The sequence below is a fragment of the Phocoena sinus genome, chromosome 10, assembly GCF_008692025.1.
Source record: "Phocoena sinus isolate mPhoSin1 chromosome 10, mPhoSin1.pri, whole genome shotgun sequence".
NCBI lineage: Eukaryota > Metazoa > Chordata > Mammalia > Artiodactyla > Phocoenidae > Phocoena > Phocoena sinus.
Genome location: NC_045772.1, coordinates 19,848,617 through 19,862,818, shown reverse-complemented (window position 1 = coordinate 19,862,818; position 14,202 = coordinate 19,848,617). Strand labels below are relative to the sequence as shown.

The 14,202-nt window shown below is 34.2% G+C and overlaps 1 protein-coding gene across 2 annotated transcripts in view; it reads right to left on the bottom strand.

Moving 5' to 3' along the window:
* The window catches only part of WASHC3 (WASH complex subunit 3), a 53,634-nt gene that overhangs the window by 24,903 nt on the left and 14,529 nt on the right, over positions 1–14,202 (bottom strand). For both annotated transcript variants that reach the window (XM_032646754.1, XM_032646753.1), the window contains exon 5: positions 10,609–10,719. In XM_032646754.1, coding sequence (XP_032502645.1) covers positions 10,609–10,719 — 111 coding nt within the window. The remainder of the gene's footprint in view (positions 1–10,608; positions 10,720–14,202) is intronic.

Sequence of the window (14,202 nt, the reverse complement as noted above, 5' to 3'; positions counted from 1 at the left end):
TCATTCATTTTCTCCCAATAAAATTCAATATTTTGAAATGTACTTTTTTTTTAAACATACAGTTAACATATTAGCATTTTCTCCAAACTGTAAAATAATACTTACCAAAAGATTAACTTACAAATGATGTTGTGATCCATTCAAGACAAATTATCTTCTGTACCAGGCCTCCACCCCATTACGAATGCTTTCACTGAGATCCTTGTCAGAATATGGTGCTAAAATGTCTTCCTCAAGTTGATGGTCTTTAAAACCTCTCAGATACTTCTCTCCCACCTGAGGTGAGCCCACTTCCTTACTATAGCTCATTTGCTTCTCTGGTCTTTACTTTTTCTCCCATTAATTTACACAATCTTAGACGGACTAATTTATAGTTAAGGTGAGAATCACAATATTTCTAAAAAGAGTAAATCTAATGAAGTAACTACTTAATTTACATTACTATTATTCCTCCTCACCAATCTGTAAAACTTTTATGTGAGGGCCCTTATTTCTGGCAAAGGTGGTCAGTAGGAAAAAAAATAGAAGGGCACTGAAAAATCAAAGTTGGGTAACTAAAATTTTATAGTCGGTTTCAGAGTAAAAGAACTATACTGCACATTTCAGCAAGTATAAAAACTGTCATCGTTAGCAATCTTCAAAAGCTTCCTTATAAACTTTAATAGCGATGTACTGTTCCTTTTGTTACAACTTCTATCATAAGAGTTAAGGAGTTGTTTAAATTAGTTGGAATGAAAGATATGAAGTCAAAAGAAAAAAATATTTTTCTGCTAAATCCCCTGGTCTTTACTGGTTTCCACTTTATGTATCATTTAAATGAAATTCCTATTAAATTCAAAACTACCTTAAGCTTACCCTCTAAAAGTTCTCTCCCCTGTATTTGATTGCTTACTTCTACTCCTTTTTCTTTCTTTTGTGGGGAGAAGTGCATAGAGTTATGATGTTATAATGAATTTAAGGCAGATGAAGTAAATTTTTTTGGCACTTAGCAAAATAAACTGAAATAAATAATTAAATGTTTCAGCTTGAAAGGACTGCTTCAGTTAAACTGTCCCACACATTATCTAAATTACTTTATATATGATACTGATGATTCAAAAATATGATATGGAGAATAAATTCCTAAAGAAATATAATCTCTTCATACACAGTTTTAAGAAAAACTGATTTGACAAATTTAGCATCCTAAATTTATTACCTTATGAATTATTTTTAAAAGAAGATTATTTTGTGCCCGAATTCTCTTATGTTGCACTTACTCCTCCTTTAAATTTTGTTTTATTTAAATTAATTTAAATGATCTGATAGATTACTAAATATCAAAGAATTCATACAGCAACCAAATATCCCCCTACAACTCTAAGAGAGACTGGCATCTGTGTACACTGGCTTGTTGATGTATGACCATTCATCAAATATGACTGAGAATTCTAAACCCTCCTAAAGTTCACAGTTCAAAATATGTATATATTTTCCAGAGGTTATAAGCACCATAAATAAAAAACAGTTATGGTTAAACAACTAGTTCCTATAAACAAATTATTCAAATCAATACTGGCATGGCAGGACTTCCCTTACGATCCAGTGGTTAAGAATCTGCTTTCCAATGCAGGGGACGCAGGTTTGATCCCTGGTCGGGTAACCAAGATCCCACATGCCACATGCGGCCCGTATGCCACAACTACTGAGCCCGTGTGCTCTACCGCCCGTGCACCACAACTAGAGGGAAGCCTGCATGCTGCAACAAAGAGCCCATGCGCCGCAACAAAGACCCGACGCAGCCAAAAAAAAAAAAGAGGTGCAAAGAAACAAAAAAAATTACTTTCATGGCAATTGAATGCCACACAAGGATAGCTATAATGGAAAATATGCAAGCATTAAAATATTCTGAGCTGTATGATTATAGCAAAAGTGGTATTAGTGAAGAAAAATGTGAGGAACAGATAAGCATCAAACCAGGTGCATATAATATTACCAAATGGATACTGACAACCATCTAACTTTGTAGGGTCTGCCCACTATGTGTTTTCCCTTCAGTGTTCTAAGGAAAACAAGAAATCAGGAAAACAAATACACCAGGAAAGCAAGAAATTTAAAACCTGAATTTAGCAATATTATTGTTTACTGTTCTCTAACAAAAATATATGAGAAAAATAAAATAAGGAATAAACAAAAGGGTAAGTACGTCATAAAGCAATACTTCTTAACCTTAAATGTGTACATGGTATGACTGGTTCTGGCCTCCCTAACTTTCAATTTCAAGGGAACCTGGGAAGGATTCAAAAGGAAGCCATAATACTGAAAAATCATAATCTGGAAAACTGGCATAATAATTCTTTACACATGGTTTCCTTAGAGGTTAGTTCACTGACTTTAGCAGAGAATAAGTAACTTGGGTAGTTTTTGTTTTGTTTTTTGTTTGTTTTTTGCCAAAGATACAATAAAAAGTACCCGTTTCTAGGTTTTCCAGATACTCAGGCTATGGCAAAGCATAGGCTGTTACCTCAGGGGCTCTCAATTGGCAGCTAACTGTCACTGTTTTCTGCCTTAGGGCAGAAAATCTCTATCCAATCCTTCTTGCATTTGATGCAAGATAGAATGTAGAGGAAGCAGGATAACTGTGGTCACTTGAGCTCCACTTATGCCAACTCAAAGTTACTACTCATGCAGTTTACCATTCTGCTAAGCTTTGCTTCTCTCTTTTATAGTCAAATGGAAATGGAAGTGGGAAGGATAAAGTATTTTCCCTTTTCAATTTTCAAAGCTGGCTAAATTATACAACTAATTAAGCAGACATATGTTTACCTGTATCTTTTCTTTATCTACATTCGTATGTGTGGGAAATCAATCATTGTACATGCTAGCTTTTACCTTCAATGAACAGTGTGATGCTAAAATACCAGAGGAAATTGTCTGCCCCCAAACCTTTATGTAATCAAAAAATACTGACCTTGATACTGGTTAGTAAACTTTAGCTATTATAAACAAAACACATATTAAAATACCTACAGAATTAAAAATTAAAATTAAAAATAGCATATAATTGTTAAACTAAATCTGCACCAGTGTTTTCCATAGCTCTGACTATATATGAACCAGTAGCTCCTCCTTTTGACTATACTGCCAATCACTGATGAGGAACCTACCCTGGAGCTCTCTAGACCATGGGAAGTCACATGTGGGTCATGTCCCAAACAAGGTTTTAAAGCCTTTAATTACTCTTAAAAAACTGTACCTTATCTAAAGAGTACTCTACTTCATACTTGATTAGTTTCCCCAGGTCCAAGGTATGTAATTTCTTGATGAACATCTTTAATAATCAGTTGAAGATTCTTTCCTTAGGTAATGGAACTCACATTTCCCCAGGCCAACATCCATTGCTGGCAACAGATGCATCAGAACCACCAGAACCAAGATTATTCAATTCACATTTTAAGCCAGCCAAAGAAAATAGAGCTTTTAAAAAAAACTAAGTGTCCAAAGAGACTGTTTTGGCAAATATGGTTTCAAAAAATACAAGTCATTAGCTTCTTAATGTGGAAGTCGAATTTTCCCAATGCACAATTTATTACTGGCAAAGGATTCACCAAGCTCTGCCAGTAAAAAGGGGAGAATTGTTGGAAAAGTGATCCACGCACACAATTCCAGTTAAGTTATAAATGCAATATATAATTTAGTAAAGACTTGTGCTGCACTATTATGACAACAAACATTAAATCAGAATCAATTACCTGCCATATTTGGAACACAACATTATTACTCACTGAAAAATCTTCTGTAAAACTTGCTTTAAAAGGAAAAAAAAAAAAAAAAAACCATTTAAATGCCAGCAGGTGTTCCAGGAACATTCATTAATAATGAGATCCAAATTTGGAGATCAATTAATGGATCATAAATGTAAAAAACTTTAGATATCATTTTATGTTTGAGGGGACTGAGACCTTAAGAGCCAATATGGTCTGAATATGGTCACACAGGATTGCATGACAAAGCTAAGAAACTATATAGCATGTTGCATCCCAGAAGTATGAAGTAAAGATCTTGGTGTGTACCCTGAGGCATTCAAATTGTCTCATAGGTAACTACTTCCTAGAACTGTAATCATTTTGTACCTCACATTTTGTACCTCACAGAAGGTAGTAATCCAGGGGTGACAGAAAAAGGTACAGAGACCAAAAAGAAGGGCACAGCTTATTTCTCTGTGCATTGGTACTTGTGACATTTGAAAGATTTTGTTGGCTTCTGTTTAAAGGAGTTTATATTAAGCAGTTTTAATTACCTAGTCTCTAAAGTAGATTTACAGGTATGTGACAAGTGAGGAAAAGCAAATATAAAAGCAATACATTCCAGGAGATATCTAGGACCCAGGAAGAGGAAGTTTTCAGGGCATCTTACAAAGAAAGCCAAAAAAGACTGTAGTTCATCCTGATACCCAGAAAGCCCGAGTTTTTTTTTTTTTTAAAAACATCAGGGTTTGTAAGTTACAGGACTTTCTATGTCTTCCTATCTGAAGTGAGTGATCACTACATGGGTAGTCAGCAAATTCAAACTTTTATACAAGTGGAGAAGCTGAAAGTGCTTGAGAAACACACTCACTGTCTTATGAGAGAGAATGACATAGTTCTAAATAACAATTCAGGAAGGAAGGAAGAGAAAAGATTACAAGAGGGTTGAGGACTTAGTAAGTATTAAGATGCTGAGTGGAAGAATATTATATTTTGGAAAAAGATGAGAAACTAAGCATATGTGGAATTACAGGTATAAGAAAGACTCTGCTTATGGAGCAGCAACTCATATTTTTAAATGACAAAAATATAAAGGCAATTAAAAATCAAAGAAATCCTATCACTGTCCTTAGTAGCGGAGAGAATTTGTGGCACTGTTAATTCCCTTTTGGGTACAGAATGGTTATTTGGGGGATCTTAGGAGTAGATTTTTATATTGTTGGTATATAGTGATTTTTTCAGAAAGACAGGTTTTCTGGAGACCATGCTATCTTTCCTTTTGTTGATACAAACAATTCCCTAAATTCCAGAATGTAGGCTTCTAAAATTCAGCTTTGATAACATGCATCCATAGTAATGGTATGGTGGGTCATAAACTACTTGAGATCATACCAATAGACAAAACAGAACTCATTTGATGAATTATGCTGATACGGTCTTTCTCCACGTTAATAACTAAAACTAAATTTTTAGTGGTGGGTAAGCAAGAGAAACCTTAGTCACCCTCTAAGGTTAAGAAAAATTGGGCATTTTAATGAAAATCTACAATCTTTCTGGGTAAGTGAAACACATTCTAGTATTGATAAGGCAATTTCTAATAAAGCTACCCTCTAGAATTAGCTGGGGTTAGGCTCTTACATCAAATTTGTTTTCTTTCTACCTATATCCCTCTGAACCCTGTTTGTTCTCAGTCACTCTCAAGGAACTGAATCACCTTGGAAGAATAAACAGCATAGAAGACTAACACACAAAAAAAGGAAGGCATTTTACTATCCTGGAGTATAGAGATACAAAACTATCTAGATTCTTCCCATGTCAATGACGGAAATTGGAAGATTCAATAATACAGATTGCAGTGGGTCTCTAATGACTCTACTTCTGTGAGGCATTTTCTGAAGCAGGGTAGTATCGTACTTTGCTCTTTAAAATTATAGTTTTGTAAAAATACAGATACAGGAAACACAACTAGCCATGCAGATGCTGCTGGATCAATATTTTAGGTGATGACTTATGACACTAGAATGATTATACTCCTGGAAAAGTGTTAAGTAGTTCAGAAGAACCAAAATTTTATGCTTAGCAAGACCCATAGGTATGATCAAGGGGCTTTAAACTGAAATCAAAGGATAAAAAAATTCCTCAATTAAACTGTAAGACTATGAACAATAATAACACCACAGGGGAGAAAAGCAGAGTAAAAGAACTATCAGGTACTGATTAAAAGAAGAGATATAAACAAATAGAAAAAAAAATCCAATAGCTTAAAAAAAAGTGTGTGTGTGTCTATTTGTATATAGCAAACCTGAAATTTCAACATAAGTAAATCTCAGGGATTAACACTTAGGAATCCATGAATGGGAACTGGCATTTGAAAGGAGTATCTTACAATGTTTTATAATGGAAGGCAGAAGATACCTTTAAACCAATACATACACATGTATATGGAAATTCTTGAACAAGGGATAAAAGAATCCCTAAATGAGGTTAAAAGAAGGCAATAGTTGTACTAACAGAAGGAACATACTATTTGGCCACCTGAACAGATGGAGGATTTAGGTCAAGTTTTCCTAAAACATGTTGCAAACAAGCACAGGGATAAGATACCACAATGATGGGTGGAGACATTAGCTCTTTACCTGTACTGGCAGCTTAATTTTGTTCAAATCAGAGCATCTGATAAATTCCTAAGTTACCCTGTTGAAAATTTCATCCTCCAACAAATAGAGGAAGCAATGAGGGGAACTGATTTAACGATTTCATACTTAAATTAAAAAAAAAAAGCCAGAACTGAATGATGATGCAGAAGTGATAGGAAGTCTAGTAGTGACTATGCCAATGAAAGACAATCCTGGGCATTGTCAAACATGTTGCTACATCTCTGGTTGGATATTTTGACAGTCACTCATGATATTCTTAGGAAACAGGACAAACAGTGGATTTATAGATGGCTTAATAACTATCATCGAAAGAATAAAGATTGGTAGGTTCACATCAACCTTGAGGGAGACCTCTACTTGGTCTATTCTTGGTTTGGTTCTACAAAATATTTTAAATCGGTAACTTGAAGAAATAGGAGCACATTTGTACATTTCTGGAGGACGCAAAGTTGAGAAAGAGAGTTATAATATGCAGAATAAAATAGTACATTCAACAAATATTGGGACTTCCCTGGCAGTCCAGTGCAGTGGGCACCGGTTTGATCCCTGGTCAGGAAGTAAGATCCCTGCATGCCGTACAGCTCGGCCAAAAAAACCCTCAAACAACCAAAAAAACAAACAAACAAACAAAAACCACCAATAAAAAAAACAAATATTGATTGAGCACCTTTTTAGGTAAGGTGTTAAAGTGAATACAAAGATCGATCAAGATATAGTTCTTCCACTCATTTCCTTTTCAACACAAGTAGATAAAAATATTTTAAAATTATCAAAGAACAAGATATGAAGTGAGAAAAAATACAGATAAAGTGGTTGGACAGATAGATGAAGGGAGATATCACTTCTGGCTTTATGTGTTGGTGGGTTCAGAATCTGGGATAATTTAGTGAAAGTGTTCACAGGAACATGTCAGATGAGTAGAATTTGGACATGTAGTGGTCAAGAGAAGGGGGATCTTGATTCAGAGGTGGGAAAGCATGGAGCTTATATTGAGAAAGTTTTGTGGTTTTGTTTGAAGAATGAAATGTAGGACAGGGAGCAGTAGGAAACAAAAGTTGGGTAATAAGATTCTGGAATACAGGTTGGCACGATGAACTAAAAACAATAAAATTAAATTTAACTTGGATGAACTTATAATTTCAAAGCAAAGATGTTGGTCCCTGCTTTCTTCTTGAAAATTATTACCCCCAAACAATAAGGCAAAAAGAAATAACACGAACTCCAATTTTAATGACTAAGAGGCATACACGAACCACAATACATGGAAATTAAAAGCAGATAAAAGAATGATGACTTAGCATAGCAAAGGAAGGCCAAGTCCATGTGCCTGAAGAGAAGGATACCACAAAGAAGCAGCACTTCCAGAACACTGGAAATGTTCAGGAATTAGAAACACCCATACCAAAGGTAGAAGAGAGGCAAAGAACTAAAATCAAGGAAACTGGGCTAAAAACAAAAAAGTCTGAGGCAGAAAAAATTAAACCCCTGCTTATGGTGACACCAAGCAAAAAGGATGGGCGAAAGCTAAGTGCCAGATACTGCTATAGAATTAGATAGTTTAAAATATAAGAAATAAAACTAACAACTTTTTAAATGTTTTGAGATAAAAATTATTTGGTGTTATAAAACAGTGTAAAAGGGCTTTCCTGGTGGTGCAGTGGTTAAGAATCTGCTTGCCAATGCAGGGGACATGGGTTCGAGCCCTGGTCTGGGAACATCTCACATGCCACGGAGCAACTAAGTCCGTGCACCACAACTACTGAGCCTGCACTCTAGAGCCCGTGAGCCACAACTATTGAGCTCACGTGCCACAACTACCGAAGCCCACATGCCTAGAGCCTGTGCTCCGCAACAAGGGAAGCCACTGTAATGAGAAGCCCGCACACCGCAATGAAGAGTAGCCCCTGCTCGCCACAAACTAGAGAAAATCTGCGCACAGCAACGGAGACCCAAACGCAGCCAAAAGTAAATTAAATAAATAAATTTATTTAAAAAAAAAAACACAAAAAACAGTGTAAAGTATTTTTAAACAGTTCTTAATCAGAGAGCATTTCTCAAAGCACGTATGCTCTAGCTCTGAGCCCCAACTGCAAAGATTCTCATTTAGTAGGGTGGGAAACTAGAAACCTATATCTTGAACACTTTTTTACTCTAAAAACCACTGAGCTAGTGTAAAAAAGAAATCTATCACCAAAACCTATCAAAAGTTAAAACAGTAATAGAGAAAAATACCGTCATTTTCATTCATAGGTAAATACTATGTGCCAGGTATGGTTCTAGGAACTGGGAATAGGGCAGTAAACAAAAAGGTGTATATTCTAGGAGCAGTAGAGACACAAACAATGTACGTAAAATATGTAGTGTTTTGCATATAATTAGATGGTTATGTGAAGAAAAATATAGTAGGGAAGGAATAAAAGGAATGGGACTAGAAAGAAGGTAATATTTCTGCAAATATTTGAAGGAAGAGAGGGAGCAAACCATAAAGATATTTGGGAAAAGTGTTTCAGGCAGAGAGAACTGATGCAAAGGCCCGGAGACACGCGACTGTCCATATATTTATTCAAGGAACATCAAGGAGGACAGTAAGCTGGAGGCAGAGTGAGTGAAGATATGAGATTAGAAAGGTAATTAGGGAACTAAATTGTATAGCATCTCACGGGCCTCTGAAGGACTTTGGCTTTTATTCCTAGTGAGATGGTAAGCTACATGATTAGAAGAATAAATATGTAAAGAATCATTTACATATATACATGCAAACATATGATATATATTATATATGAAATTCTGAAAAGCAATGAAATTTGTCTAAGTAATTAATAACAAAAAATAAAAATGTCAAGTGGTGTCTGTGAACCTTAGTTGGCTAAATAAATCTAGACAATACCTAATATGGTACCTAGGGTAAGTGTTTAATATTTGTGGAATAAAAGGACAGTGGATTAATACTGAAAAGAAAAAATGAGGATTTTTCAAATTCTTGTAAAGTCAGAGGCAATGTATTAAGAATATAAAAATTATCCTAAGATGTGGTCTTCTATCAAATATTTCAAGGCAGTCAGAGATATCAAGTAGATTTTCCCATTTCCTTTTATATAGGCAAGAAGAGACTAAATAAAAAAGCCTTTCAGAGTTATTCTGAAACTTTTCATCTTTTGTTTGAAAGTGTCAAAGACATATTTTTTAACAAGCCCATATTTTAAGCTTAGCTTAAGCTTTCCTGGTTTTAGTTTTAAAAATTCATTTATCATGATTCACACTCAAACTAGCTCTATTTTATTTTATTAGTTTTAAAAAATTTATATTTTCAACCCAAAGTCTGTTTTTCCCCAAAGCCTAAAGCCCAGAGCTTTGACTGTCAGTTAAGAATTTTGAAAGTGACACAGCTACTTCTGACAGCTAGAGAAAGTGAATGTACTTTCTTCTCCCCATTGTCACCAATGTAGCTTCTAACTAAGCCAATCTATTCTTTCTGGTTGTCAGACAGTCTTAGTTTTTAAATTATTTTGGTGATAAATAATGCCAAGAACAGCAAAACTGTTCTTTAATACCAGTCCTTCTTTTGCCTGATAACAGAATTTTACAGAAGCATTAATTTTCTGATCAACTGAAAAACGGACAGCTAGTTCCTTCAACTACTGTAATAGGACTTTCTACAGGAATGAAATGAACTTCTGCTGTTATAGGAGAGCAAATATTGTGTTGTACTTTTTTGCATACCATGTAATGATTTCTTAGAAAAAATACACATTCTCAAGTCATAATATTAAAGCATTACCTTACATGGCCAAGTGACTTATGCTCTTTTCTATGAACGAAACTATTGACAGGTGAAATTCAGAATAAAAAATACACAAAAAAACCATTTGTGTTAGCATACAGGAAATTAAGCTAAAGCCATACGATTTACTAAGTGAATAGTCCACTTTCAATTCCTCTATCTGATACATCCAAGATTTGGCAAAGATTACGTAAAGCAAAAAATTTACATAAATTCTATACTAAACTATGTTAATTTGAAGTGTGAGGTCAGTTTTAATTAGAAAGATTCGACTTCTGCTTACTCTTTATCAGGGCATTCATTAAACACAGAAAAGAAGTAAGAGAGTAGAAAACTTGGTCACTCGTTTAGCAGTTTTCTCAGATTGAAAAATAACAATGAAACCTCCAGGGTTAAGAATTTCAGAGGAGGCTGCTAGACAGAGAAGACAGACCAATTAGCTTACCACTTGAACCATTTTGAGATATCTGGCATATCTTGGATCCTTGGCTACAGTTAAGATATTTTCTGGTGTTACTTCACTTTCCTGTGGTCCAGAGTCTTGTAAACTGTTCGGCTGTAGAGAGTATTGCGTATAAAACTTTAGACAATTCACAAAAGGGGTCCGTCATGTTACTTAAAAGGGATGTTTCTTTTATAATTCTAAAGCAATCAATATCAGAAAAAAATCATATTTCTAAATTTACCAATAATTTATTATGGGATATATGTTTTCCAAATATTTACAAATACTTAAATATGATTTCAGAGGAAGTTACACTTAATATCAACACTATATTGTTCCGTAAAGATATAAATACATTCATGGCATTAAAAATTAGAATTCTGCTTTACTTGTCCCAAGTGCTGATAAAAAACATGAATTATTGATGGACCTATTATTTTAATAAAACTTTTATTAAAGCTAATAAAGCTATTTGATTTGTCAATTGTTCAACTGTAGCAGACAGAAAATTGATTTTCTGGGTATCTATACCATCTACACAGTTATATTCCTCATTCATTGAATAATCTTGTTCTAAGTGGATATGGCTATTCTAACATCTTTAAAGGCAATGCCTGGAGAACTTGTGGAAGAGAAACCCATTTCTCAGATAAAATTATGTTTTTATATATTTCAGCTACTGATGAAATTATTAACATTATAAAAAACTACTACTTATAATGAAGAATACTGGGAATGGTCTTTATGGACAAAAATGTTTTATCATATAGGCAGTTCTCAACTTTGCGTGGTACAATGTTAACTGAAAACTTGTCCATATTGGAACCCTATCTTCACTTTAGTGCAAAGCTATGACTGTCTATATACAGTTTCTTGATTTTTTCTATCAACCTAAACATTTAGAGTAAGTCTAGTTAGTGAATTCTGACTCACTATCTGTATGTTAGCATTAAGAGTAAGTTCCTTAACTGAATAAAATCAATTTTATGTCTACCTATCTATGCTGAAATGTAAATAAATCAAAAAAACTTTAAGTATTCAGTTTTTAGAATATGAATTATATGTTAAGTTTTTTCCTCAGATAATTCAATATAAATTAAATCTCTTTTAAAATGCTGAAGCAAATAAACATCAAAAATTCTTTAGGTTACTCCTGTTATATGACAGTGTCAAGTGTACAAAAGTGTGCACGCACGTGTGTGTGTATATATATGTACACATTCATCTGTAAAATACATAATTACAAACTGTCCAAAACATTTAATTAAATAAAAAATTCAAACAAGACCCAAATATGCTTTTAAAAAAATAGGAACAATAAACTCATAGAGTAGCACAATGGAGCAAATGATAATTACATATAAGACCAATGGATTTTAAAACTCAGCCTTTAACTTTGGCCTAATAACTAAGACCTCAACAAGGTTTAATTATATCAGGTCTTACACCTTTGCTATTTGAATGACTCAAATCCTCTCTCATATTTCTCAACTGTCCTTCATTTTATTCTCAAATTAATCTCAATCTGCACAATTGGATGTTCTATTGTAATGATAAGATCTGAACCATGAAATTAAAGTTGCAGAAAAATCAGCATGCAAACCTTGGGTCTTTGACTCATATATATCAATAGACTGGAGATTATAATGAATGGATGATTAAAAAAAAAGTTCACCATAATCCTTTATCTGATAAGTGAGTTGACTGTAATGTCAATGGAAATTCTGTGTTAAGCAATACTTCAGTCCATTTCAAAATATTTTACATAAAATATACCAACTAAAAACAATGGAGAAGAAATTAAAAAGTTGATTTCAATATTAAGAACACGCTGAACATGCTGATTTTATTAATCCAATCAAGACACAATTTTAGGACATTTTTAAAACTCAGGAAGCCAACAACACTTCATAAATTCTCCAAATGAATTAATATACTATTTTTAAATAAAACTGCCAGAATATCAGGTCATTCTGAATTTTAGATAATTCAGTTGTGATTACTCATAATCAATTTTTTGAGACCTTAAATAGGCAAGACCAACACAGCTGCCTAAGTTTTAAAATACATATTATAGATGGCATGCACAATAACACCTGGAAAAATTAATATTAAAAGTTAGATACCATTTTAGAAATTTATAGAAACATATGACAGTTAGTATCCTCCAAAGAGTAATTACTAGGTAGGGCGGAAACATTTAATATTTTTTACACATGCCTTGTTCTAGAGAAAGAATGGTCCATCTTTAACTGAAAAAACCTTGTGAAGTTAAACTCCTCTAAACATCTGGATTTACTCTTGTATATTATATATATTCCAGTGGCCATCATAATGGAATTTGTTATATTAAGTGGATGTTAACTTTTCTAATATCTAATTATTAAGTAAATGGTCATCTAATTCAATCCCCAAATACATAATATCTCTAAATATATGGCTCATCCCACAGGGCCTTGCACCACATGTACTCAATATGTTTAACAAGTTCAACACAGGTGCTGGAGACAGGGCAATGTAGCATATAAGAGCTAGGATTCTTGACACCAGATTGCCTGGGTTAAAACTCCAGCTCTTACAGTTTGACCTTCAGCAAGTTACTTAACCTCTGTGTACCTCATTTGACGTATCTGTAGACATAGGGCTGTTGTGAGAATTGACTTAATTTATAAAAAGCACTTAGCACACCTCACACAGTAAAAACCTTTACCATGTTTAGTTATTATCATCATGGTCAACACCATCATGATCTAAAAAATATCCTGTGAAAAGTACCTCCAGGTACAAATGCAGAATTCCATACAGATAGGAAGTCTGCTTGTTTGGTACTACTTGTTAGACCACCATTTTAGTGATTATTTTATTTTGGATTTTAATACCTCACTGAGATACACTAGAGATTATCTGTTCTTAAACAATAAAGAATTTTTATTTCTTGAAATAAAAAGTCATATAAAATTTAAATTTATACAGAGCATAAATGAACATTAAGACATTAAGAAACAAACACAAAGCATGGGTCTTATTAGGATGTTGATTTAAACAAATCAACTCCCAAAACACACTTTTTAAGACAACTGGTATTTCTTAGATCAGGATCTCTCAAATTTCAAGTCTACAAATCACAGGAATCTTGTTAAAATGCAGATTCTGGGGCTTCCCTGGTGGCGCAGTGGTTGAGAGTCCGCCTGCCGATGCAGGGGACACAGGTTTGTGCCCCGGTCTGGGAAGATCCCACATGCTGCGGAGCAGCTGGGCCCGTGAACCATGGCTGCTGAGCCTGCGCGTCCGGAGCCTGTGCTCCGCAACGGAAAAAAAAAAAAAAAAAGAAAAACAAACAAAAAAAAATGCAGATTCTGATTCCTTAAGTGTGGGGTAGAACCTGAAATCCCACATTTCTAACAGGCCCTCAGGTGATTCTGAGGCTGCTGGCCCATGGAGCAGACTTCAGGCAACAAGGAGTTAGATATTACCAGGGAATTATTGTTAATTATATTGTATGTGATAAAGGCATTGTGGTTACACAAAAAAATTTCAGAACTTTTCACAAGGAATTATACAGGGGTGAAATAACATGATGCCTGGAATTCACTT